Source organism: Argiope bruennichi, chromosome 5 (genome assembly GCF_947563725.1).
Source record: "Argiope bruennichi chromosome 5, qqArgBrue1.1, whole genome shotgun sequence".
Classification (NCBI taxonomy): domain Eukaryota; kingdom Metazoa; phylum Arthropoda; class Arachnida; order Araneae; family Araneidae; genus Argiope; species Argiope bruennichi.
Window position 1 is genome coordinate 44687291 of NC_079155.1, and position 26265 is coordinate 44713555.

At 26.4% G+C, this 26265-nt stretch overlaps 2 protein-coding genes across 2 annotated transcripts in view; one reads left to right on the plus strand and one right to left on the minus strand.

Annotated features, from left to right (window-relative positions):
- Nucleotides 1-26265, plus strand: part of LOC129968657 (mitochondrial S-adenosylmethionine carrier protein-like) — a 153809-nt gene that overhangs the window by 90005 nt on the left and 37539 nt on the right. The window lies entirely within an intron of this gene.
- Nucleotides 7165-24691, minus strand: LOC129968655 (transcriptional adapter 3-like). Its single transcript, XM_056082767.1, has 11 exons — nucleotides 24664-24691; nucleotides 22746-22878; nucleotides 21258-21412; nucleotides 20230-20331; nucleotides 18635-18751; nucleotides 16289-16409; nucleotides 14773-14869; nucleotides 14577-14683; nucleotides 13089-13190; nucleotides 9402-9595; nucleotides 7165-7382 (listed from the first exon to the last, which is right to left on the minus strand). Exons 2-11 carry the CDS (start codon nucleotides 22867-22869, stop codon nucleotides 7251-7253), a joined length of 1251 nt encoding a protein of 416 aa, XP_055938742.1. The 5' UTR covers nucleotides 22870-22878; nucleotides 24664-24691; the 3' UTR covers nucleotides 7165-7250.

The following is a 26265-nucleotide window of genomic DNA, read 5'->3' on the forward strand; positions in this document are numbered from 1 at the left end:
GTGATTTAAATGTATCAAATTAAATATGGGATTTTGTGACTAAAGTACAGTTTTGAATCAAATCTGTTTCCCAATCGGTGGAGAAAAATGTGTCTAAAGCACAAATGCGATTTTCAGATACTATTAACGGCATACCAGGGATTAGTATCTAAAAAACTCGCCAAGAAAACTCGATAGATTCCTTAAAAGTGCTAAATAAATTCACACCAAAAATTATTATTTCGTAACTATTATTGCTTCCAATAGCATGCAAGGCATTCATTAGCATGACGAGTTTATTAGAAAATATGCAAGAACGTTTTGGGGTTGCTGTTTGAACTTCCGTTTGTTCAGAAACATTGTGAGTTATAGGCATGAAGTTCTGTACGTGTTTCTTCGAGAAAATTTGCAGATTTTATTAATATGTTTTGTCCAAATTTTAATAGATTTACTATTTTGTTGATAAAACTATTTGCTAAATTTCAAGTTGCTAAACTTTTGCATTCGTTATGTTATCGAGATTTCTTACATACGGAAGGATGGACACACAGATTCCCCATTGACTAACTTGACCCCAAAATTTAACAGATATTTACATTTCGGAGAAAAAAAATGACACATAAAATTTCGTTCCTTTAACTCACTCTATTTTTGAATTGTTATTTTAACAGACTGAAAAGCAAACAAATGACCCCCCCCCTTTCTAACTTAGGACGATTTGAAACGTGGGGCTCCATCAAAATCTCGAGTTTGATTTTTTTTTAATGATTACAATACTTTCTTTTTATATGTTTCGGATACCATGAAATAAAAAGAATACCAAAAACTCCTCCTGGCGGGGCTATTGTGTCAGCATCCATATCCATCAGAATGAGTCACCTCGACTGACAAAAGACCGACGCTCTGAAAGAGACATCGAAACTCAAGAGGGTGCACTATTTTTACAATACCCTAATCTCCATCGGATGAATAATGGTATAAAAGTGTATGTATCCACTTTCGCTTTCTGCCTTGCCGTATTTTTTTTAAAGAAAAAAAATATTTGAGTATGACATTTTTTTTCCAACAGATTTCCATTTTTTTTTTTTTTCTTTCATCCTTCAGATAATGCATGAGTAGAAAAGTAGCTGTAATGTCAACACTCTATTCAATCTTCTTGGATTGCGAAGTGAGGATAAAGAAATTGATGAATCACTGAGATTTTAAGATGTTTGCTTTAAGACTAAGTGCCTCTTTTGCCTTACAAAATGCAACAGAGAATGCAACTCAGTAAAAATGCCGTTTTGATGTTGCTCAAAAATTTGCTTTTGTGGTATGCGGGGAAAAAGCATTATTACTACAGTATAATTTATTTTATCAACTTAGATAAATATCTGGTTTTGAAGATATATGTCGCAGATTTAGATAGACCTCACATTTCTGAGCAAGGATCAGTTGTTACTTACAAACAATGACATTTTGCTACCCTATCCCGCGCACATTATGAGCCACTTGCCACCTTTTAATAAACTGACTAATTTAATTTTACATTTCCATTCATTCTTAATAAATATGTTAATATATTTTAGGTGAATTTTTAGTGACTTTGTGAAAATGTGTATGTTTTTATTAATTTTATTAGCCGCCTTTGTCGATCAGCTAATTAGCGCGAATATTTAGCTTACTTTCAATTAAATCTCTACTGCATAACTTAATGTGCATGATTCCCCTTAAGAAAACTTTCTAAATCAAATTGCGACAGAGATTGATGCCATGTAATTTTAATAGCCATACACCTGCTCTGTTCATTGTATACATGAGCTATCCTAATAGAATCAAATCTTATATTGTCTTATTTATATGAAATTTACGTAGTGCTTCAAAAACTTGTCTAGATAATATATTTTCTATCATTATCGTTTTTATAATATTACTCTCTTATTTCTGGTGTAAATTGCACAGATATTAAACAGAACACTTCCTTCTTGGCTTTCAAGAATGGAAGAAATCCATGTGATTAAATATTTGGCGGAAAAAGAAAACAGCTTGAATTTCAGTTCAACAAAAACAATCTATTGATAAAAATTATATTAAAATATTTTTCAAAAATTGTTAAAATTTTGCACAACTGATAAATTGGTATTACTAAAAAGCAAATTTAAGCATTTTTTACTTTCTCGTATACGTAGTATTGAGAAAGTACAGAAATCGTCAAAAAAGTGGAACTCAAGATTTTGACGAATCCACACATTTTTAGACCGCCCCGAGTTCAAAAAATATATTTTTTGGAAAATGTTCATCTGTGACTAAAACGTTTTGAGCTATATGGGTGAAATTTGGTATACGGTCTTTACACCAAATTTGCAGATTTCTATCAAATTTTGTGTAAAATCTGTTGAGAGGAAGTCCGTCTGTCCAGCTGTTAGAATATAAGTTAGCACGATAATTTACAAAACGAAGAGAGCTAGCTAGATACGATTCTGTACACAGATTTAACATCTATTTTGTAGATACTTATCACATATTGAGCCAAATCCAATAACGGGTTGACAGTCTGTCGGTCAAAAACATGTAAATACTATAGCTCAAAAGCGCAAAAGGGCTTTTTTACAGATAAGCATTGCCGATGAAGATCGGGATTATCTTCGATGTCTGTGGTGGAAGGATTGTGAAAGTAAAGAAATTCAAATTTTTAGACACCGCAGAATAGTTTTCGGAGTTACCTGCAGTCCATTTATTCTTGGAGTTATTATTCGGCATCATCTGGAGAACACATGTATAGAACGTAAAGAAATCGTATAAAAGTTATTGAGATCGTTTTATGTTGATAACTTCGTCAGTTCAGTAGACACAGAAAGTGAAACTCAGCATTTTATCGAAGTTTCTACATAGCTCATAGTAAATGTTAAATTTGAATTGAGAGGCTGGGAGTTTACCGATTACAATGTCTCAACTCTAGAACCAGAAACATCTTATGTCTTAGGAATGCTGTGACATCGTAAAAATGATACTTTATCTTGTGAAGTTGATTTAAGTATTGAAATAACGGAACCATTTACTCGAAGAAAGTTACTTTCTATTGCACAAAGAATTTTTGATCCAATTGGGTTTTATTGTCCCATAACATTGTATCCAAAATGACTTCTTCAGGGAAACTGGAAGTCAAAACTCGGTTGGGATGATCAGTTGTCAAAAGATGTAACTGAAAAGTTTAAGAAGTGGATCAAGGATATTCGTCTTTTGAAATTGGTAGAAATTCCAAGATATATGTCAATTGACAACTGTGTATCGATTAGTCTTCATACATTCTGTGATGCATCTAAATTGTCTTAGTCAACAGTCATTTTCTTGAAGTGTGAAAGTGAAAATCAAGTTTCAATGCAACTGGTGCTTGCAAAATCAAGAATCTCGCCTCTTAAAACGTCAATTCCTAAACTAGAATTAATGGCATGTACAATAGGCGTACGTCTTACTGATATGGTAAAAAAGGCTCTAAATATCAAAGACACTGAAGAATATTATTGGACAGACTCATCTTCAGTGTTGTATTGGACGATACACTGAAGTCATGACGATACATGGACTATATTTGTAAAAAATCGAGTTAAAGTAATAAGAAATCTTACAAAACGAACGAGGTGGCGACATGCACCAGGCACTGAGAATCCTGCTGATTTGCCATCAAGAGGCTGTTCAGCGAAGAAACTAATAGAATCTCGTTGGTGGGAGGGTTCTCAGTGGCTGAAGTTGTCTGAAAAAGAATGGCCTCATTCTACTCCAATTAATAACAAAGAGATTGATTCTGAAAAGCGCAAGGTAGTAGTAATGGCATTAAATAATGTCGGCAACTTGTTTTCAAGAGTTTTCAGTTAGTTTTCAAAGTACACCAAAATTTTAAGAATGATCGGGTGGGATGTATATGTTCGTAGAAAATTCACGAAAGGAAAGCGAACATGGGGAGCTTAAGGTTCGTCAGCTAGAAAGAGCAGAAAATTTGATAGTAAAGCTGACACAGCTAGACTCTTTTTCATCTGAGGATATCAAAAAATTAAAGTCCATCAGTGTGATTAAAGATGAAAGAGGAATTTTGCGAGTCAGGACAAAATTGACAGAGAGGAAAGATTTAGAAAATGTTACGTATCCAATTTTATTGCCAAGTACACATAAATAAGTTAAACTACTCATTCTAAAACATCATTTGATTTTACATCATGCTGGATTTCATCCACTCTTAACCAATCTAAGAGAGAAATTTTGGAACATAAACGGAAGAAAAACAATAAGATCAGCTATTTCTAGCTGCATTGTTTGTAGAAGACACGGCGCGAAAGCAACGAGAACAATTTCTGTGCCGTTAGAGAGCATCAATTTTTGAAGTCGTTGGAGTAGACTTAGCAGGCCTTCTTATTCTTAAAGATGGAACAAAAGCGTGGTTTGTTTTGTATACCTGCGCTGTATTCAGAGCTATTCATCTGGAACTGATAACTTCTCTATCTACGAATTGCTTTCTCTTACGAAGATTACGAAGATTTATTGCCAGACGTGGACGTCCTCAAGTAATTTATAGCGATAATGGCACAAACTTCACAGGAGCTAGTAATCTTTTTAAAGCTATTGATTGGAAAATGATTGAAGGTGAAGCAGCTAATAGAAGAATTGCGTAGAAGTTCAATCCACCCACAGCTTGCTGGTGGGGTGGTTTCTGGGAACGTTTAATCCAAATTGTTAAGAAAATGTTAAGAGTCTTGAAGAATACCTCACTAATTTATGAAAATATACTTAGTTTACTTTGCGAATGTGAAGCTATAGTTAATTCGAGACCGTTAACTTATATATCGGAGGATTCAGATGAGTTAAAATCAATAACCCCTGCAATGTTTCTGCAAGAAATTCCAGAAGTTGGTGTGCCAGATCATGACCATATATATATAAACAAGATAAATTTAACAAGATTACGATATCAGAAAAAACTTCGAGAAGAGATGAGAAAACGTTTTAAAGTAGAATATCTTAGAAATCTCATGCTCAAGCAAACAAATGAAAAATCATCATATGAATTAAAAGTTGGGGATATAGTTTTATTCGAAAACGAAGATAAGACGCGAGCATTTTGGCTTTTGCGACTAATAATCAAGTTGTATCCCGGGAAGGACAATAATTTTATAATTTATAATTATTTTATAATTAACAATAATTTTATAATTTAAGCTTGTTTTAGTTTTGTTTAAAAAGTTTGCTGAGAATGATTAAGTAAGAATAAAGAAAATGAATGGACAAAATGGTAAACATTTATTGGCGTATCTAACAGATATCATTGTTTCAAAGAATACTTCATATAAGTATATATAATATCCCAGCTAGTTCTTTTCTAGTTTTGGCATCTAGACAAGTTAATTTATATGTGCGCGAATGAATAATAATAATTGTCGAATACAGGGAACAATTTCCTAACGAAATATTTCTGCACTACTCGTGAGCACATACTCAGTGCTTATGTTTGCAAAGATTCTACGCAAGAAAAATCGGGAAACAGTTTTCTTGATTAGTCATCCATTTATTCGCATCGAGCCACTCCTTTTTTTTAAATATAATTTACGATAAGCAATTCCATATTACGGTTGCGAATATTTCTTTTATTTTCTTCATAAACTGCTAATTTCACAAGAAGCTGAGTTTCTGCATGATCGTTAAAATAAATTTGCTCTGCTTTTCCTCGAGAGCTACTCATCGCTCACACTCACGTGAACGTCCCCTTTCTTGACTGCCAAGCAAATAAGAAATATTTTCTGTATAACTTTCAAGACAACGGGAATGCGCTGCCATCTGGGGTTAGGAAGGGGAACTAATCTCCACAATAATATTTAATTATGGAATCGCAAACTTCACATTTCATATATGATATATTTTTAAATTTTTTAATGTTGGATTGTAGCAAAGATCAATGAGCAGAATTATGTAACTTTTCATTATGTAAGCTTGCATTTTATCCTGAACAGAACTTGGAAGTGCTTATGATATGATAAAAGATAGATGAGGAAATTTTAAATCGGGAAGAACATTATTAGATTACGCCTCTATATTATAATTCAATCTATTCTCGCTTCAAGACTTAATTGAAAGTTATTTCTATTTCTTCCAGTAATTTTTTCAAAACTTTTATATTTAGCAATGCAATTCCCCTCCCCCCTTTGTTTCCATCCGATTTTAACGATTAGTTTTAATTTGAGTGTTCGTGAAAATTATATGTAGAGGAGATCCCATCATTGCAAGGAAACAAAGCAAAACAGATAATTGATGGATAGTGGCGGGACAAAACCATAAAAATTAGTTATGAATAAGGATTAGTTATGAGATTGCAAACTTCACACCTTATTTATATTTTTTTACGCTGGATTATAGCAAGAGTTACTGAGCTGAGGTCTGCCGATTCATAATATTTTTACTTCAATTAAAAGTTACTGCTAATATTTCCATTCAACATTATTTTTAATATGTATTTATTTTGTATTTTCTGTTAATGGATCACTATTTGTTTCAAAGTGATTTTAATAATTAATTTTGATTTGACAATTCATGAACATTATAGATAGAGAACATCCCATTGCAAGCAAACAAAATTTTTATTGTAACAATATAGTTGTATCGAAAATGTGCCCCAAATAATTAAAAAAAAAAAAAAAATTTAAGCACTCTGCCAGTGTGTATAAGATTTTCTAAGACAGCGTTCGTTAGTTAATCTCTTGCAATCATATGTGAGACAATGGTAACAAGACAACAGCCCACTCTTCTAATGTACTAAGATAAAGCACTAAGATACTTTTTCTATTAATCTTTTTTCAGGTTGAAACAAAAATGTAATGGTACCAGTTTATTTGAAGAATTTCTTATGTCTTTTTTTTATTTTTAAATTTGATGATTAAATTAACATATACATTCAATTTAACATAATAATTCAGAAAATTTTAATGAAACATTTTTTAGATCAAAATGACTTTTGTAACTACCTTTGACCATAATGATAAAAAATTTTTAAGACCTGAAAATTTTCTAAACGTTCATATGGGATACCTGTCTATGTTCTGCATTAATTAAAAAAAAAAAAAAAGCAAATATCATTTAAAAATGTATTTATTTCCAAATAAATAATGATAAGAGTTACATACAGATGAAAAATGCAGTTTCATGAAACTTTTTTACAGCTGATGGTACAAAAAGAATTTACAAATATAAAATTTAAAAACAGATAGATGGAAATATACAAAAATATTTATTTTGATGAAATAATATATAAATCATTTCATATTGGAAAGCCTTTCAATTAATTTCCGTCTTTCTCTTAGAATTCTTTTAATTTGGTCTTCCAATTTTTTATTCATGGTTTTAGTTCTTTTAGCATTAGCTACTGTACGATATGTCTCCATAACCTGTATTGGAAAAATTAATGTTCAATTAGACTTTCAAATGCAAAAATCTATAATACAGAAAAATATATATATAGTCAGCAAATAAGAATGGTATTTGAAAAGTTTTAAGCTACTGCATTAGTTTTGAATTTAAGGTGAGATTAGGTGCTCTGGCCCCAGAGCAGAAATTCTAAGGAGTCTTCTAAAAATATCACACATGTACAGTTTGATTCATCAGTCATTGCATTTTTCTAACATTATAATTTCAAATACTTTTAATCATTTTGACTACACTTTTATTTATAGAAAAAAGTGTTTTATAATTGCTATATTATTTAGTTTTTATGTTTAGTTTCATTAAACATCACTCACTCTATTTGGTTATTTTTCTTAGCAAAATTTATTTGAAAGTTATTATTCAATAAATAGCTATTGTTTTTTAGTGAATAGGGTTCAGTATTATATTCAGCATTATTTTTTGTATTATGTTTAGGGAATCTTACAGCTAGAGAAAAGAAATATCATACACTGAAATATGATGAAATATTCAAGACAAAAATAAGATAAAAATTAAAAATTCTTAACTTAGGAACCTTTTTTCAAGCAGATTATCTCGTGAATAATTTACCTTTAATCTGATTTTGCAGGATCATATAATTTATCTTTCTATTTAACTATCGAAAGAACCCCACTGAGTTAGACGATTTTCTTCTTGAATACCAAGTTTTACTACACAGAATATTCGTTATTGGTTTATATTTGCTCAGAAATATTAATTATTTTTAATACATTAGAATTATAACTTAGAAATTCAGAATGACTTAGTTTATTATAATATACAATTCATAGTTTTTTTTTTTATTAATGTCAATTTGAGCAGTAGATCCCAATTCAAAAGTCTAACAAAAAAAAAGTAGTTATCTAAAATTTATGTAAAAAATTAATATTTTTAAATATTTAAAAAAAGTTAAAAATATATTTAAAAAAAATTTAGAAATTTATTGTGGTATCTCATTTTACTTACAAATACTCATCTAATATATAAAGAAAATGTAATAACTTAAACGGACGATTAAAAATATTTTTAAATTCATGTTTAACTACAAAGGTAGTTCCCTTTTTTATATAGTGCATAAATTTTTAAAATGCCCCCCCCCCCACTTTTAACTTATAGTTAGCAGAAGATGAAAAGAGAAGACCTATATGAAAAAAGGGTAATCATATGATTTAATATAAAATTGTTTACAATCAATAATTTCTTTTAATTTTATTTCATAACTTATAACATTTAAAAAAAAGAGACAAAAGTCTGATATTTTGTTTGTTTATATATTTGTCACATATATTTTCATAAATGACTTTCCATAAATGGTTCATTATTGTGAAATTTTAATTATTTGAAAGTCCCCAAATTATACATCAATTTAAATAAGCACTGAATTATCATAAAGGAATTTTATTAAAAATACTTTTCAAATACACTTTTATTCCTGCACTAAAAAGTAGGATTCAATTTGTTTTAATAATTGTATATTTTTCAGTCTTTATTATTATAAATATTACAGAATTTTGAAATCAGTATTTTTAATGACTTGCCACTAGATGGCGCTACTAATATGAAATCAAATTTCAATTAAATTTTTCAATTAACTGATAATTTTCATAAAATAGAGTATTGTAGAAAATATATAAAGCATAATATTTTAAAATTTTGGTTTCATTGGAAACCAGTGAAAAATCTAATTCAAAATTCCATATTTATAAACATGAAGCAAGTCAAGTTTAATAAATGTGTGTAAAAAGACGTATATAGAGAGAATTAAAGAAAGAAAAATAATAATAATAACAATATCATTTCAGAAAAGATCAGCTAAAATTGAATTAGAAAATTTTAACTTTGCCTGACTAGATTGAAATATAATGTAAATGCGTTTAAATAAAAAACTTCAGAAAAGAAAAAAGAAAGAAAGAAAAAAAAAAAAAGATTCACAAAAAGAAAAAAGAATTGTTAAAAATTGAATCATTTTGTAGATTACATACCTTTGCATCTAACTCTTGCAATTTTTTCTTAATTTCCTGTTTAGCCATTTCAGCTTTAGCTAAAGCAAGAAGCTTTTTCTTCTGAATAATATTATATTCATGGACAGGTATTAAAGCACCTTGGAGTTTTTTGAGTTCTTGAGAAACTTCATCATCACAAACCTCCGTTTCTTCCTCTTCGGGTTCTAATAAACCTAAAGATTTTTTTAAAAATTAAATGATTGGTAATCTTTATTTACTAACAGGTGTTAATCTTATCTAATATTATATAATGTTTTATGATTGAGAAACACTTGAAGAATACTGTATACTGTCTTCATTCTACAACAGTATGGATAGACAAACTGCAGCTGTTTGGGCATTATTATGCATCGAATGACTAAAATATTAAGAGTAACAATCATTTAAACACTTCATCATACCCTTGCAACGCATGAGTTGACGTTATATAAAGTAAATTCACTGTTAAAAAATTTTGTAGGCAGAAACAGCAGTAAATAATGAAATTTACCAGTTTATAGGAAAATGTAGTTTAGAAACTTGAAACATAGAATAAAATATGATTATAAGTGCTAGAAGTATTGGTTTAAGTTCTTCAACATTGTTAATCTTTTCAGCCTTACTCATACAACAATGCCTAAAAATGTTTGAAGAATGGCAGGTAAACAAAAAGGGGGAAAAAAAAAAGAAAAAAAAAAAAACACCTCGAGTGGATAAAAGATAAGTGAGAAAATTAATGCACACTGTCTGCAGAAATAGAAGAGCTACAATATAACTAAAGATCATTAGAAAGTATATCTATGGGTTGCACTAGATGAAAGTTGAATTATATTGTTTTCAGTAATCAGTGACCAATAATTTGATTTTGCTATAAAATCAAAAACATTTGCTTTTCTGGGTTAAAAATTTTGATATTGGACATTTTATGAATAAAATAATGAATAATCTCTCAAAAAAAAAAAAATCCAGATTTCTTCTTTATCATGTTGATGGTAAAGTTGTATGTGACACATTTGGGGATTAAGACATGAAGATTTGTTCCTTCCAAGAAGATTTTGTTTTAAAATGAGAACAATTTATTACAAATCAGGCATGCAGAAATTTTTTAAGAAATGCTCATTACTTATATCACTTAAAGGCATAGTACAAGTTTGAAACTACAACAAAAATTGAACCTCATAAAATAATGAATTGGACCAAACATAAAGACTAAGAAATAAAATAAGTATGATTAATTGAATAATAATATAGATCTATTTATATAAAAATGCTTAAAGCATAGAAATTTTTTTGGCATTATTCTATTTAAGGAAATCATATGATCTTAAAAATGATAAAATTTGATTCCAAAAATGCTAGAATTCCCAATTCTGCAGAAATGTACCATGTCTGCATTTAAAATCAAAGAGTGCACTTTTTGTGAAATTTATTAAATGAAGATACTAATAATATTATTAATGGTTATAATATTATTGTATATTTTTATTATTTGTAACTCTAATGTTATCGGGAAGGAACTCAAAAGTTTACTGATCCCTAAAAGACAGAATAGCAATAAAATAAATTAAAAAATTATTTAGATATATTATTTTCAAAATGAAAAAGATATTTTTTTAAACATGTTAAAAATATCTAATACATAAAATTGTTGTTTCTAGGTACAGATTTTATTATCTAGATTTGTTCAATGTTCGAAACTATATCAACTCTAAAATCATTGATTTTATTTATATTCTCAATTAATTTTCATCATAAGAAATAATAATAATAATAAAATCTCAGCTTATTTTAACATACACAATCAATAAATTAAGGATAACAACAACACAAATTAAGCCGAAGAAAAATATAAAATTGTTATGTTATATGAATGTTCATGAATGAATGAAAAAATATATGAATGTTATATAATTATATATGAATGTTATATGAAGGCACAGAAAAAAAAATATATATATGTATCAAATTATCTAAGAAAAATATTCTTTGAAGCAAAGGGTAAATACATATGCTGTATAGAAAAACTGGCATCATAGTTTTAGTACACTATATGTTTGTTCTGTATTACAAAATAGCAAGTACAACATTTAAACAGACTAAGGACATTTTTTTTTTTTTTTTGTGGTAGATAAAGGTTTAGGTAATTTTTGCCTAAACATATCCCATGCATAACAACTGAGTTCAAATCGGAAGAGACACCCAGTCATTCTAAATAGATGATAATGTTGAAAATTTGTAATATTTCTTCCTTGTGCAATAAATTTCCCAGTTATAGAAAATATCCCAGTTAAGAAAATAGTTTTATAGATATAGTAATGGCTGCTGAATTGGCCTTGGCAACAAAATTTAAGAAACCTAAATATTCTAGAATCTTGGCAATAGCTCTGTTGAGTTCTGACGATTATTCTAGAACATTCAATACCCTGTCGCATAGGCTATAAAAGCATGAGAAATAGAGTAAGGGTCAGTAGTGAGTAGTTGGTAGTTGAAGTTAAGTCAAAAGATAAAAGTTGAGTTTTCTTTGAATACATTGTGCTGTTGCGATTGTTTAAGAGCATGTACTGCTTATGAGCTTCTGTTTACTTCAAGTGCTTTGACATTGTTTTGTTACTGTGAATTCATGTAGAATAAAGCATTATTATTTGTTATTAAGTTAGACTTCTACAAAATACAATTTTACTGTAAAAATATTTTCATTTTCAAGGCCTTTGCCCTCAATTGTTGTGTATTTAAGCTGAGCACTGCCATCCGCAAAATTAAAAATCTGCACCCATTGCACTGCTGAACAGATGCTATTTTAGAATCATATCCCCAGAAAAAATCCTTAATAGTTATGTTTAAACATGGAGATCTGTGCAAGAAACCATGATAATACCATAACAAATTAATAGTTCAGTGCCACATAACAGTAGGCTTCAATGACATTTTACAATTTGTAAGGGGTCTCTACTACACTGAAGATTATTATAGTATTTTGCCTATTTCTTTTGATAGTTACGGTTAAATACCAGTCATCTTGCAGCATTGTAATCTGGTGGTAGCTTGAACTAAAGAATATTTTTACATTTCTATAATTTTGAAATCAATGCAATTGCCAAAATATCTGGCTACCTTCTAACTACATTTATATGAAGCCTCTGAGTCATAGTTACTTATCTTTGGCAATTTCAGCCTAACATAATGGTACACTACAACATAACAAGGATTTCTTTCAAATGCTACATTAAATGCTCTGTCCTTACAAAATATTACCTGCACAATCTAGTAGTTTATTTCAGACTGAAACACAAGTAAAAGATATATGTAGTTATTCATCAGAGATTTTTACTGTAGTATGCTTTTCATAATTACTGTTTTAAGATTTTCAAATCTCCTTAACTTATGGATATCTATGTAATTCATATTACAGTCACTCTAGTTCTTTCAATAAAAAGTAAATCCCTTTCACTATTTGGCTTAGATTTTTGACACAAATATTTCAGAGACATTTTATTCTTTTAACATCCCATATTAGTTAGTTCATATTTCAGAATTGCTAGAGTTTTATTAGAATATTTGAAATATCTTTGGCTATTATTGTTTTGAAAATATTTTTTAAATGGTATTTTATCATTTCAGTTTACTGATGCTTGAATTAAAATTACTCAAATATAATTAGTTTTAAATTAGATTACAAAATTTCCTTACCTGATTCAATAAATTTTGCATGTAATCGCTTTTCAAGATTTTCATTGCTGGGCGAAGAAGGTGTTTGTACAGTAGATGGTTTTGATTTTTGGATTATATCATCTAAAATTAGACGATTTCCCAACTTTAATTTTATATACAGTAATTTTTATATATTTTATATTCTAATTAACTATACAAAACAGCATAAAAACAAAAATTATAAAACATATAAATGAAATTTTTTTTTCATGATTTAAAGATAACATTTTAATCATTCCTGCAAATATGGCAATAATGTAATAGAATGGTGTACATTAATCAATAAAACAAGATCAGATTTGCTTAAGGAATTATTTTATAACTTTTATTTACATAATCAAAATTGAAAAATTACTATTATCTGTCTTTGAAAAGTTAAAAAAAATTGACATCACAAATAATGTAGCTTCTAGTGCAGAGAAATGGCAGTTTTTATACTCTATAACAAAAGAATTTCAGGAGGTGAATATAATATAATAATAATTTTTTCCCATTCATTGACAAATACCATTTGTGGTATTGGAGTTAATAGTTTGGTTGAATAAAGTACTTGCAAAATTTGTCAGCATAATATCTTTTAAGCATCTGCATACTTCTTGCCATGTTACATATTTTTGACAAATATCAAATAAATTCATACCCTGCAGTTTACAAAAATAATTTAATAGCTTAAATAAGGACATTTAAAAACTTTCTACATTTATTCAAGTCTACGGAAAAAATAATATTAATTTCCAAAATAAAAAAAAAATCATTTTAAAATATCATCTATAACTCAATTCAAAAGTAAAAAATTGCAAAAAAAAAAATTTTTTTTTCAATTTTTTTTTGTTAGTTAAAAATATGTTCAATTCAAAGTGATTATAAATAAATTATGTTTAAGACTCTTTAATTTATGAAGATTTTACAGCCGTACAAATTATTAAATAAAAAAAAGCTTTTAAATCTGGGAATTATACTGCTTACAGTTAATTATACAGTTTTACTGTAAAATTATTGAATTCAAAATTCTGCTTATTGTTTATTTATTAAGATTATTCATTACTTTATTGATATTATTACATATTTTTTAAATATAATTATTGATTTACTACAATCATTATAATTAATTATGCATTATTTATTTAAAAATATGATTTTCTCTTATTATTTTATTTGCTTAAATTTCTCAATAAATGAACTTTTCTTGTCGAACAATCAGCTTTGAGTTAACCAAAATTCCTACTGCATTGTACTGCATAACATTTATGTAAATGCTAATTCAGTATTTATAAACAAATTGCTATACATTTCTTAAACATTTTAATTTTATAACAACTTTATTATTATGCTCCATATTATCAATTTTTTTAAAGTTTTAAAAACTTTATAGTTTGATATTAAAAAAAACCCACCTCAATTCATCTTTTAATGTGAATTGCTTAAGTTCATTTATTGTCTGAAATAAAATTAAAAAAAAAAAATTACCATCACAGGCATCATTCATTGTATCATCCAACTCAGTCATCAAATTTTCTTCAACAAGAGAATGGACCAGCCTATCGAGAATTGTGGCATTTCCAAGTCTTAAAGAACTGTAACAAGAACATTATTAAAAATTTCTCTCGGTATTAAAAATTATTACTTATGTTATAGTAATAAGAGATCTCGATGAAGAATATACCATTCATCTTCGCCTAATTTTTTAATTCTCTCTATTTCTGCAAGATCTTGAGCAGAACCATTAAACAATCCTTTATGGTTTTCAACAGATTTTGAACCTAAGAGTAATAAATGACATATTAAAATAAATATATATAACAATTATGATATAAGTAAAATTCAAAAATAAATAAAAAATAAAATTTTAAATCAACATTTATGAAAAAAAATTTAATTCTTTTCCTTACACTACTCTAACAATAGTGTCTATTTTTTTTTATACGCTGATGTGCTGTTAGAATTTCATCCTCCTTATAGTGCTAATTTGTTGAAGGAGGGGGAAGGAGTATCATCTAGTAGGTATACCATTCCCTTATTCTATTGTATCATAATGTCTATGATTAAAACCATTGATAAAAGAATAGGCAACCCCCACAGACCATCTAAACAGTTTCATCTTCTTATCACCTGAAATTGCAGAAAGACTGCTTTCCTATTTCCTCACTAAAATCTCCATCTGGAGGAAGAATTTTGAACTTTCCTCCGCCATTATTTAATGTTTCATAAAAACTAAGCAGGATATATACAAAAATTATCTTTTAAAGACAGTTTATTTTTACAAATTATATAATGATTACTTGAAAAAAAAAAATTAGAGCCTAAAAACTTCAAAGATTCAAAAAGATATTCCAAAGGAATGAAAACCAGAACATTTAGGGTATTTTAACATGCCTGTTATTTAGATTTTACTTGATAATATTGGTATAAGTGAGTACTTCTGTTTTTAAACTAAAAAGTAGTAAACTTTTTACTTTTAAATTTTGTTCTAAAAATAGAATGGAATTTATTATACTACCCTCCAAAGAATTCAGCCTTTCTTTATTATGGGAAATGATATCATACCTTTGAAATAAAAATGCATCATATAAATGATGTTTTTAAGTTATGCATATTAATAAAATTTACATCTACAAATTCCAATGTGACAATTTTTAAATTTAATATAACTTTTCCATAAATATAACTATAAATAAATGTAAAAAAAAGTGAAAACCAATTTTTAACTGCATATATTTCATAGAAAAGTTCAAAAGCGATTTTTTTTTCAGAAAGAATTTATTTTTATGAATAGCTCAGAGGATTCATGAATATCACGATAAAAAAAAATGGAAAACATATTTAAAAAATGAAAATATCCAACAGATTTCTAGCTTTGATTGATTTTAAATCACTGAGATTCAACAAAAGATTAAATTGGTTAACAATGTAATACAATTTTGTCAGCTTCTTTTATATATCTCACATGAATAATAAAAAGTAAAGGTATTTAAAGGGAAAACTATCACTATGGTTTATAATTTTTAAGAAATAAGAAGAATTTTCAATATTTCTTTAAAAAAATTTGTAAAAGATTTTACATGGAAAAATTAAATAATTGTAACATAAATAGCAATTTCTTTCAATGGCTGATATAAAAAATAAATAGTAGCATAAAGTTAACAATTTTTTAAATAAACAAAAAACAATTATAAACTAACCTTCAATTATTTCTTCTGTTAAATCATCTAAAACCCATTTTTCACTAAAATGCTTCCCTAATTCAGGGATTTTGTAGAATTTTTCATCACTTTCTTGAGGATTTATCCAATCTTCAATAGTCTTTTAAAAATAAAATGCACATATAAAAAAAATGAGAAAATAGCATTATATATATATATATATATATATATATATATATATATATATATATATATAATATTGAAGTTTATAATTTCTATTTTTTAAATATCTTTCATTTTTCTTAATATTTTGAGGGTCATATCAACATGCAGCATTTATGAAATTATATTATCTTGATTCTTTTATTTCATTCAGTTTTATATACATAATTTTAGTGTTAGAATATATATTTTGTAATGCAAAATAAATGCATTTTGTAATATTCCAAAAAACCATTCTAATTTTTAATTACATTTTTTTGTGATTTATTTAGTTTTTCTACAGGTTTTGTGAAATTTTTTTATAATATCAATAAATTAAAAATTGCATTTCCCTGCAAGGCACAAACAACTATCAACACATAATGACATAATGAAAATAAAATGTAATATATTTCAAAATTGAACTCAAAATCAATATTATTTTTCAGAAATGACAATTATTTTAAATACAATTATAAAATGGAAGGGACTAAAAAAATATCAAATAAATATAAAGAAAGATGAATATGTGGCGGATTGTTATGAGTGAGGATAGAACTTGGGACCTTATGGTTTGCAGCTGAGTAACAAGACCACAATACAAAAGCAACTGCCCTTGTTTCGTAGCTAATAACTGACTTATAAGCTCTTCACCACAAATAAAAATCCCACATAAATAATTAAGCATACATTATTACTTATGAATATAAAAAAAATATTTATCCAATAATTGATACAGCATTACTGATTCAAATTTTCAAAATCTGATTCAAGCTACATAGCTATTTTTCATCATTTGCAATCAGTGCAATGTGCAAATAATATATCATTATTTGCACATGAGGTTTCATTTTTGTACTTAATAAGCAAAAAATGTAGTTATTTCTATCCCTAAAAATTAATATGAGAATTTTTGCTATCACAAGGCTTTACAATTATTATTTAATAAGAATGTGAAATGAATACATAAAAGAAAGGAACAAGTCAGATTTAATATATGAATGTGAAGGATTAATAATTCAAAATTATCATATTAAAAATTTCTAGAAAAAATAGGCACATAAGCACTTTTGACTGTAGTAAACATTTGTTATAAGCATAATATTATTAAAGAAATACAAATGAAGAACAACACAAGTAACTATATTAGTTATATTTCAGTAATGCTGGAGTAAACAACAATAATCCAGGTCAACATTAGTCTTGTTATATTGATACTGATACTCATTTTATGTATTTGTCTCCCTTTCCCAAATCCAAATAAATTTCCTAAGTTTTGTTCAATCTCGTACCAATTTTTGAAATTAAAATATTTGTAGTGAATTAATTCAATCATTTAAATTTGTTCATTTTGCATAATTTTTTTTTAAAATTGCAAATTATACATCATTATTTAGATACTTTGCACTAAAATCAGACCTACAGATGGAGGATTTAAAAAGTATTTCAGTTTCAAAATGGGATATTAATTTATTTAAATTAACCAAGATTGTATAAAAAATAGAAATGTTCGTTTAGTTATTTTTCTTAATTATTCACTTTTATAAAGAATTTAATTATTAAAAAGAAGTTAACTGAGTAAGATTTTCTTGACATTTAATTATTAATTTTCAAATTGTGTTTTAGAAATAACTGAATATTTGTTGTATATTTTTCAAGAATTGAAAATAAAAATTCAAATCTCAAACTATATTTAATCAAAAGTATGAATTTAAAACATATTGCTAATAAGCAATATACAAAAAATTAAATCTTCACAAAAAAAAAAAAAAAAAAAAAAAAAAAAACCATTGAAAATCATTACATTTTTAAATTAATATTCCGAATTTTCCTTTGAATTTTAAAAGTATAATATTCATTTGTTATTAATCCTGTTGAGATATCATAGGTCATTTTCATGCAAAAATATATTTTAATATAATGAAATGTTTTTCCTGCGAAAAGCATAATTATAAAATAGTAATAAAATTTCTGTAAACAAAAATAATTTATATAAATGTATCTTCTGTCAAACTATGATTATTCCTAAAAAAATATTTTGTAAAAAATACATATTTATAAGAATTATACATATGCATTAAAAATTCCAATAATATTCACACACCATAATTTAATTACGTAAATATTTTGGAATATATAAGTAAAGAAAAGTAAATAAAATGGAGATAATTTTTTAATGCATACTCTAATAATATCTTGTGTTATATCAGCACAATAAGGTTCTATAAATGACCAAAAACGACTGGGAGCATCATTCTTTGGAGGTTTTGGAGTTTCTTGATGTGGATCTGGCAAAGCTGGCTAGAAGTTAACAGTTATACAGTTGTTAAAGAACAGTTTTCACACAATAAATAAAGAAAAGCTTCTTCTACAAAACAGTATCAATAAAGCTGAAGTTTTTAAATATTTTCAGTTTTTAAACAAAATCCTGTACTAGATTCATTTTTACAAGTCATTATTATTAATATATTAAACAATTAAAAAATATAATTTCAAATATATTTCTATAAAAAAGAAATTTGATACTTTAAATTTAAAATAAAATCTATATTTTTAAGTAAGATTAAGCAGAAAACACCATTTCCAATAGTTTTATTAATTAAATAAATAATTTTATGAAATATTTTATAAATTTAGCTGTTTAAAGAGTTAAGAAGTCTATATAGTAAATAATAAGATATAACAAAGAAATAAAACCACTGTAAAAATATTTTAAAAGATACAAAATTTAAGGCATTTGCAGCTGGTGCTCTATTTACAAAATATTAGAAATATCCAACTAAAATTTTTTGTCAAAGAATATAATAAAAATATATTAAATGGAAAAACTTTTCATTAAATGTATTGAAAGGTGCAATATGTGGACAGAGAAATTTAAAATACTCAGCTCAATTAAAAATTATTATGAAATGATTAATTTCTATCAATTCCTTTCCAAAAATATTCTCTCATAAGGCTACTAATCTCGTCAATAAACATAAAATGCAACTTCAATCTACAGATAAAGCATAATTCTATATTAATGCATTAAATTATTGCATTAACCTTTTAACTTTACTACATTTAATTTGACCATAACTTATTTTAAATTTATTAAACAGTTCTTACAACATGATTTTTGGGTCAATACTTGACTTTTAAACAGATTCATAAACAGCAATTTATTAGTTACAATTGAGAAATGTAAATGCAAAAATTCAACTTAATTTCCCAATATGTAATTTTATTTCCTTCATGAAACATTACTTTTTTATTATCAGATGAGCAATCACAGAACAAGTATTTTACTATGTAAATTAAAGATTTTTTTTAAGCCCAAAGTAATTCCAAAACTACAAATAACAGCATTAGTACCTTACAAATAACAGCATTAGTACCTGAACTTTTTTGTTTTATAAACAATTTTTGAGACAGCTATGATTTATTTTTTCATAAGGTTCAACTATTTAGGAAAATGGTATGATTCCTTGTCAGCTTTTATAGAAAATATTTTATGCACAGTATAACTTACTTTTCTTTCTATCCCACATTTTCTATTGGACAACTGGTAAGATAGATTGAAAGAACAAAGATTCTTAAAATATAAATTGAATAAAAATATGCATTTTTTAAAGTTCTTACATTTCAGAAAGAGTATGAGATATTAAATCATTTCGTTCCTTTCAATTTTTATATTATTTCAAGCTAATTTTTTTTTTTTTTTTTTTTTGACTAAGGCAAGTATTTCACATTTTCTATTTAACTTTAGTATTAAGATACTGAAAAATAAAATCAAGTACCGGGATAAATTTGCTTTTATGCTGACTAGATGCTTTGCTTGAAGATTCTCGTGCTTTTTTTGGTGGCCTTTCATCTGATCCTCTCTTTTCTGTAGAATCAGACTAAAAATAAAAACTGATATTATTATCTGAAGAATATAAACTTCTTAGATAAAAAGAGACAACTAACAAATATAATCTACAATTAAATATTAACAATTTTTCATCCACAGAAAAGTCAAGAAAATATAGAAATATAATAGATTTAGGTTTTCAGGCTAAGAACTGATGTTATTATTTTATTTTTTAATATTTTGTAAGAAAGTAGAGCTCCCTATTTTGCCAATTCTATGAATTAAATATATGAGTTAATAGTCTTTAAAAAAAACTTGGGTAATTTATACAAGAATGAGTTGATTTGATTTAGCACTAAAGAAAAAAAAATAATGGTTATTCTTTTTCCAGAATATTAAAATGAATGCTTTATCAAAGTTTTTTTTAAAAAAACCCCTTTATTTATAGCAAGTTCTTAGATAATTTTCTATGAGAAAAATTTTTTAAAACCATTTTTGATATTAATATCATACAAAGAAAGTTCATGTGCAGAAAATCAGTTAATAATAAATTGATTTCTTAAGAAAACCAAAATATGAAGGGGAAAAAAAAAATACCAAAAATGGGATTTGCTGTAAGGAGACACAAAAATGCAATACCAACTTTTTGTTAGAAATAAAGCAAAAGACTGAAAATCGAATCTCCATCTAGATGATTCAACATATTCTCAATTCATTATTGCATTGTTTAAAGTACAATGTTATCCTTATTTGTTTTTTTCCCACCTTAGAACATAAAAATAATGATGCAGCAGGTAATATTATGGATGAATATTTGTACTTATTTATTCTCAATTTGTCAATAAACATAATCTTATACAATACCATAAATAATCGTCATTATTCTATTAAAATACTCATTGAAGACAAAATGGAACTGTTGATTCAGCATAATTAACACATAAAAGTGATATATACAATGTAAGTGAACTTTACTCTAGAACGCTTGTCCTTCTTTGAATGCAAGGTTTCCAAACTGAATATCTTATTTTCAAGTTGCCTTTTTCTTTTCGATGCAATAATAAGTTGGCTTTCAAGTTCAAATTGGACCTCTCTAAGGTCATTCACATTCAGGTTTCTTTTCTGCAGAACTGTAATAAAAATATATGCAATAAGTTCAATTTATCTGTCTTTTTAAAATTAACTATTTTCTAATCACTTGAATTGAAACATAAAGAAGCACTTTAACTTTTGCATTGTGAGAGCATCTGATATCTTAAAATCCAAATTCTGTAACTTTAACTGTCTTATATGACACTGCAATATCACATGAAACACATGCACTTAAAATAAATACATGCTCAGTTAGATTTAGGGAAAATACCCTTTTAAAGCTATATAAACCTCGAATATATTTATACACTTACTTTCTGCCTGATGTATTAATTTAACACTGATCATCCATTTAACAAAGAATCTTTAAAATATTAAAAAATAGAACCTTTAACTTAATTATTATGAAGAAAAATAAAGCTGTCATTTAAAGAACATGTTATCTTCTCCTTTATCAGAAAAAGTTATATATATGTGTGTGTGTGTGTGTGTGTGTGTGTGTGTGTGTGTGTGTGTGTGTGTGTGTGTGTGTGTGTGTATAATGATGTTTTAAAATCTATATTGAATCTCAATTACCTAAATTTTTATTTTTTTAGTCCATGTTAACTACATTCTAAAATGGTCTCTTATTTCCTGATTCAATTTCATTTTTTTATTTAATTAATGCTACACAGGCTCTATGAAACTGCAAATCTCAGCATTTTCTCATGCACCGAGTGAAGGGATAAAAATCTTAGAATGCTTACAGCATTCTTTTAAAGATATTTAAATTTCCCTTTCTTCAGTATACAAGTGACAATGAAATCCCTATTAAAATCTCCAGGTAAAACAATTGAAGGTAAAAATGTTGGTCTCTTTTGCTATTTTGGACTTGTATCCCAATGTAGACTGATGTATTTCTTACTACTTATTCTTTATATGTAAATTATGCCTCCCAGGATGGGATAAGGCAAAGTTTTAAAATACCAAAATTTTCTTCTCTTTGGCCATGCAATTGCTAAAATATGTTTACATTTTGTGTGTATATATATAATTGCAGATCTTTCTAAAAAATTAAAATAATATTTTGTAACCTAACTTTAACATTTCCGAATAAAAAAAGTTATTTTAAAAACAGGGATAAGAGGAAACAAGGAAAAAGAAATAAGTTGAATTAAAACCAATTATTGAAAAATTTATACTGAATAAATAATCACAATTACAAATTATATTTTTCTTTGATAAGTTGATCCATATACCTGACAAAAAAGGAGGAATTTTAGTCTATTAAGTATATATGTCACTGGATATTAAACAAATGTATAAAATAGTGCATATAAATATCAAAAATATAAATAATTTCTAAAAGAACAAGAAACCGAAGAATAATACCAGTTGGAAATTTTGAAGGTTCTCGAGTACTCGTAGATGGGTTACCAGAAACAGTGAGTGAAGAAGAATCTTCCAGTTCAATTTTTATTCTTATTCCACCTTTACTTTTCCCTTTACCTTTCATATTTTTTCCCTTCAAGAAAATAAAGGAAAAAAATTTACACTGAAAATATAACAATATCTTAGTACAGGACAGTTTGAACTCATAGATTATCACAAAAAGTAAGAATGTAAGTTATTCACTAACTTATAAATATTTATTAGCCTTAGAATAATGACAAAAATGTTAGACATTTCAATGAAACCGATAGATTACTTTAAAATTATTAGAATTTGGCACCTCTATATTAGAATTATTTAAAATAAAAATATAAATTTTTGAAATTATATGATTTAGAGGTGAAATAGATTTTAATTTAACTATTGTTAAGAGGAAACATTTATTTATAAAAAAGAATTTATTGATAATATTAAAGAGCTCAATAAATATAAAGAATTGTAATATTAATAATTTGTGTAGATAAATGCCATATTATATATATATATAGAGAGAGAGAAGAATCTTAGCAATCAGACATTGCATCCATCCAGCATCTCTTATAATTCAGCCAAATTCTAATTATTTATATTAAGTTAAGTTATCCACATTTATAAGTTAAGAGAGATAAACAGGGAATTTTAAAGGTAAAACAAGAATTTTGCATCAGCCTATTCACTGTATGTGGATTTCAAGAACCACATCATGAAATAAATAATAAGATATGTAATTATATTTTATAATATTTATTATAATCAGAATAATTTATAATTTGAAAAATAAATAGAAGTTTAAATACTTTTTCTTAAAAGAACTTCTTCTAGTAGGCCAAAAGTTTTTATTATTCTAGGAGAACTCTAGTTTGATATCTGTCGAATTAAAGAGAATTTGCTGTAAACAAATAAGATATGGCAGGGAAAGGAAATATGCCAAAACCTAGAGAAAAACATCAAATTCTATTTAGAAGTGGTAAAATTCCATATATTTAATTTGATATAGAATAAATAGATAGTTAATTCTTAAGAGTTAAATATTTCAAAGAGTCTTTAAGGCTTGTTATAACTTTTAGTGCATTGTAATTAATAAAATATTTTAATAATTAAAATTAGATCATATAAGCCAATAAACCATTTCACACACACATATATATACATATATATGTAACTCTACAGGAAAATAATTTAAAATCAAAATCATTGAAAGGACATATATAAGGAAATATGAAATGATAACTGATTGCTTTCTTTGCACACAAATTGCTTTTTTTTCTCACAAAGTAATAATTTTATATGAGCAGTTTAAAAATGAAAGTACAGATGCAGAAATGCTTTTCTCTGAAATTAAAATATTTAAATTTTAGAATTATATTTGGAAAAAGTCAAAATAATTCAAAATAACTTTCAATTTCTAAAAATTCAGCCTTAGAAAGAATTTGACTTTCATTTTTAGAAAGACTTTAATTGGGCTGCAATTTAATTGGCATTAACAGTAAAAGGCAAACTTTGACAAAGGGTAATGGTGAAATTCTTTTAAAAAACCTTCAATAAAATCTTTTAGAAATGTTATTCCTTTTCCAATAGCAGATACACATTTTTACAAACTGCGTTAAAACCACATAAAAAAGTGAATCAAATTCTCACAAATATTACACATTTGTAAATTTAAAAATTTATATTTCAAAAAAATTTCATGAAATCAGCTGATATATAAACAAATTTACTTACAGATCAGGAACATTCTTTTTATATACACACTATTAATACAAATTAAAAAAAAGATATTTTAAGTTTAAAAATTTATTTTATTTTATTATATTAAAATACTATTCGTAAATTAAAGAAAAATTAATTCAAATGAATAATTAATTAAAAAATACCATACCAGTAAATAATTCTTCAATAAAAACAGTTCGCCGGTTGAAATTAAATATGTAGGCTTTGCCGCGAATGTTACAAAATATTTTTAATAATATTTTATTACTTTATATTTATACAATATTTACTGTTATTTGAAAATTTGTTGGATTAATTAGAAAATTATTACTGATAAACGAAAATTTTATATTTTTCAAATTCAGATGAGTGATTCTAATTTTATTTTTATTTAATACGACTCTCAATTATCATTGTGAAATGAACTGAAACGAAATTAGGTCAGAATAAAAAAATGTAAATAAACAAGGAAATTTTAAAATTTATTGCGAAATGGCACAAATAAGTAGTATTTCTACTAATATTAATTTAATGTTTATTGGCGCTTTACAAAGTAAACAACTGGACTCACCGCTACGAAATTCACGTAAAAAACACTTATAGGGTGAAAATCTGCACTTCCAAGCGATTTTTTAAAAATTTTAATCAGAATTTGAGTAATTAAAAGTTAAGCGTAATCCTAGAATCAAGCAAAAGCATTGTACAGTGTATCAATCGCTGGTTATAAAATGCCTTCCTACCAATTAAGAAATGCGCAACTGAAGTAAGCAATGCAAAGGATCCTATCCCAGTTGTTAACAACAAAATAACAAGAAAAGCACGAAAGAAAGATTGCACCGGTTATTTTATACATAATTTGTGCTCTTTCGAAAGTGCCTGTATACTGTCAGATTCTGTTATTAATATTGGTAGATATATTGCTAACAATTGTAAGGAATTAGAAAATCTATACATAAAATACTGAAACCCGTCTATTTATAAATATGAAGTACCATAACAACTTTGTTAATTAAGAATCCATTGTCATTTCATGTCATGTGTTGCCTCCGATTCTAGATAGTCTAAAGAAATAAATTTTTAAAATGTAAATCGAAAGGAGAGAAAAAATGTAAATCGAAAATGGCGAATGTAATTGAGATCAAAGCTACAAGAGGAGATTATAGCAGAAAATGTTACTTTTTAGATAAAAATATGAGCTTTGGTTACAAAAAGCAAAAATTGAAATAAAATATAAACTGGTCATAATTTTGTAAGATTTGTTATTGCTATAGTTATTTCAGATATATGTCATAGGTGGGAGGAAAAAAAAATATATATAAAAAAACCCTAGAGATCATTCTGATCAATTGATTCCAAGAAAAATTGTTCATAGTTTTATTTACTAGTAATGGTAATACTATTTAAATATTTAATGATGTGTTAATTAATAATAACTTATTTAATAAGTAGCAAATATTTCTTTTGAATTAATCTTTTCCTTGAGAAAATTGCAGTCCTCGAGTTTCCTTAATCTTAGTAATATTAAAGCATTAAATATTTTTGATTATGATTTGCTAAAGATTTTGCTGCAGTAAAAGTTTTTATTAAAATATATAATAATTCTGACCTAAAAAGAAAGATATGTATGTTGTTTCTGAATAATATAGACAAAAGGTCATCAATATGATTAAAAATTGCAATTAAATAAAATGATAAAGAAGAAAAGCAATGACAAAATTATCATTGCTTTTTTGAGAAAAATTGCAGATGGATAAAAAATTATGGATGTCAT

What these genes read in the sequence shown, in the direction of transcription:
- LOC129968655 (XM_056082767.1), bottom strand. Translation starts at nt 22,869, where the DNA reads ATGAAAGGTAAAGGGAAAAGTAAAGGTGGAATAAGAATAAAAATTGAA. An exon ending in AGAAGGACAAGCGTTCTAGA is followed by an intron (nt 20,332 to 21,257) that starts GTAAAGTTCACT and finishes TTTTATTTTTAG; the next exon opens with TCTGATTCTACAGAAAAGAG. An exon ending in AACAGAAGAAATAATTGAAG is followed by an intron (nt 14,870 to 16,288) that starts GTTAGTTTATAA and finishes TATTACTCTTAG; the next exon opens with GTTCAAAATCTGTTGAAAAC.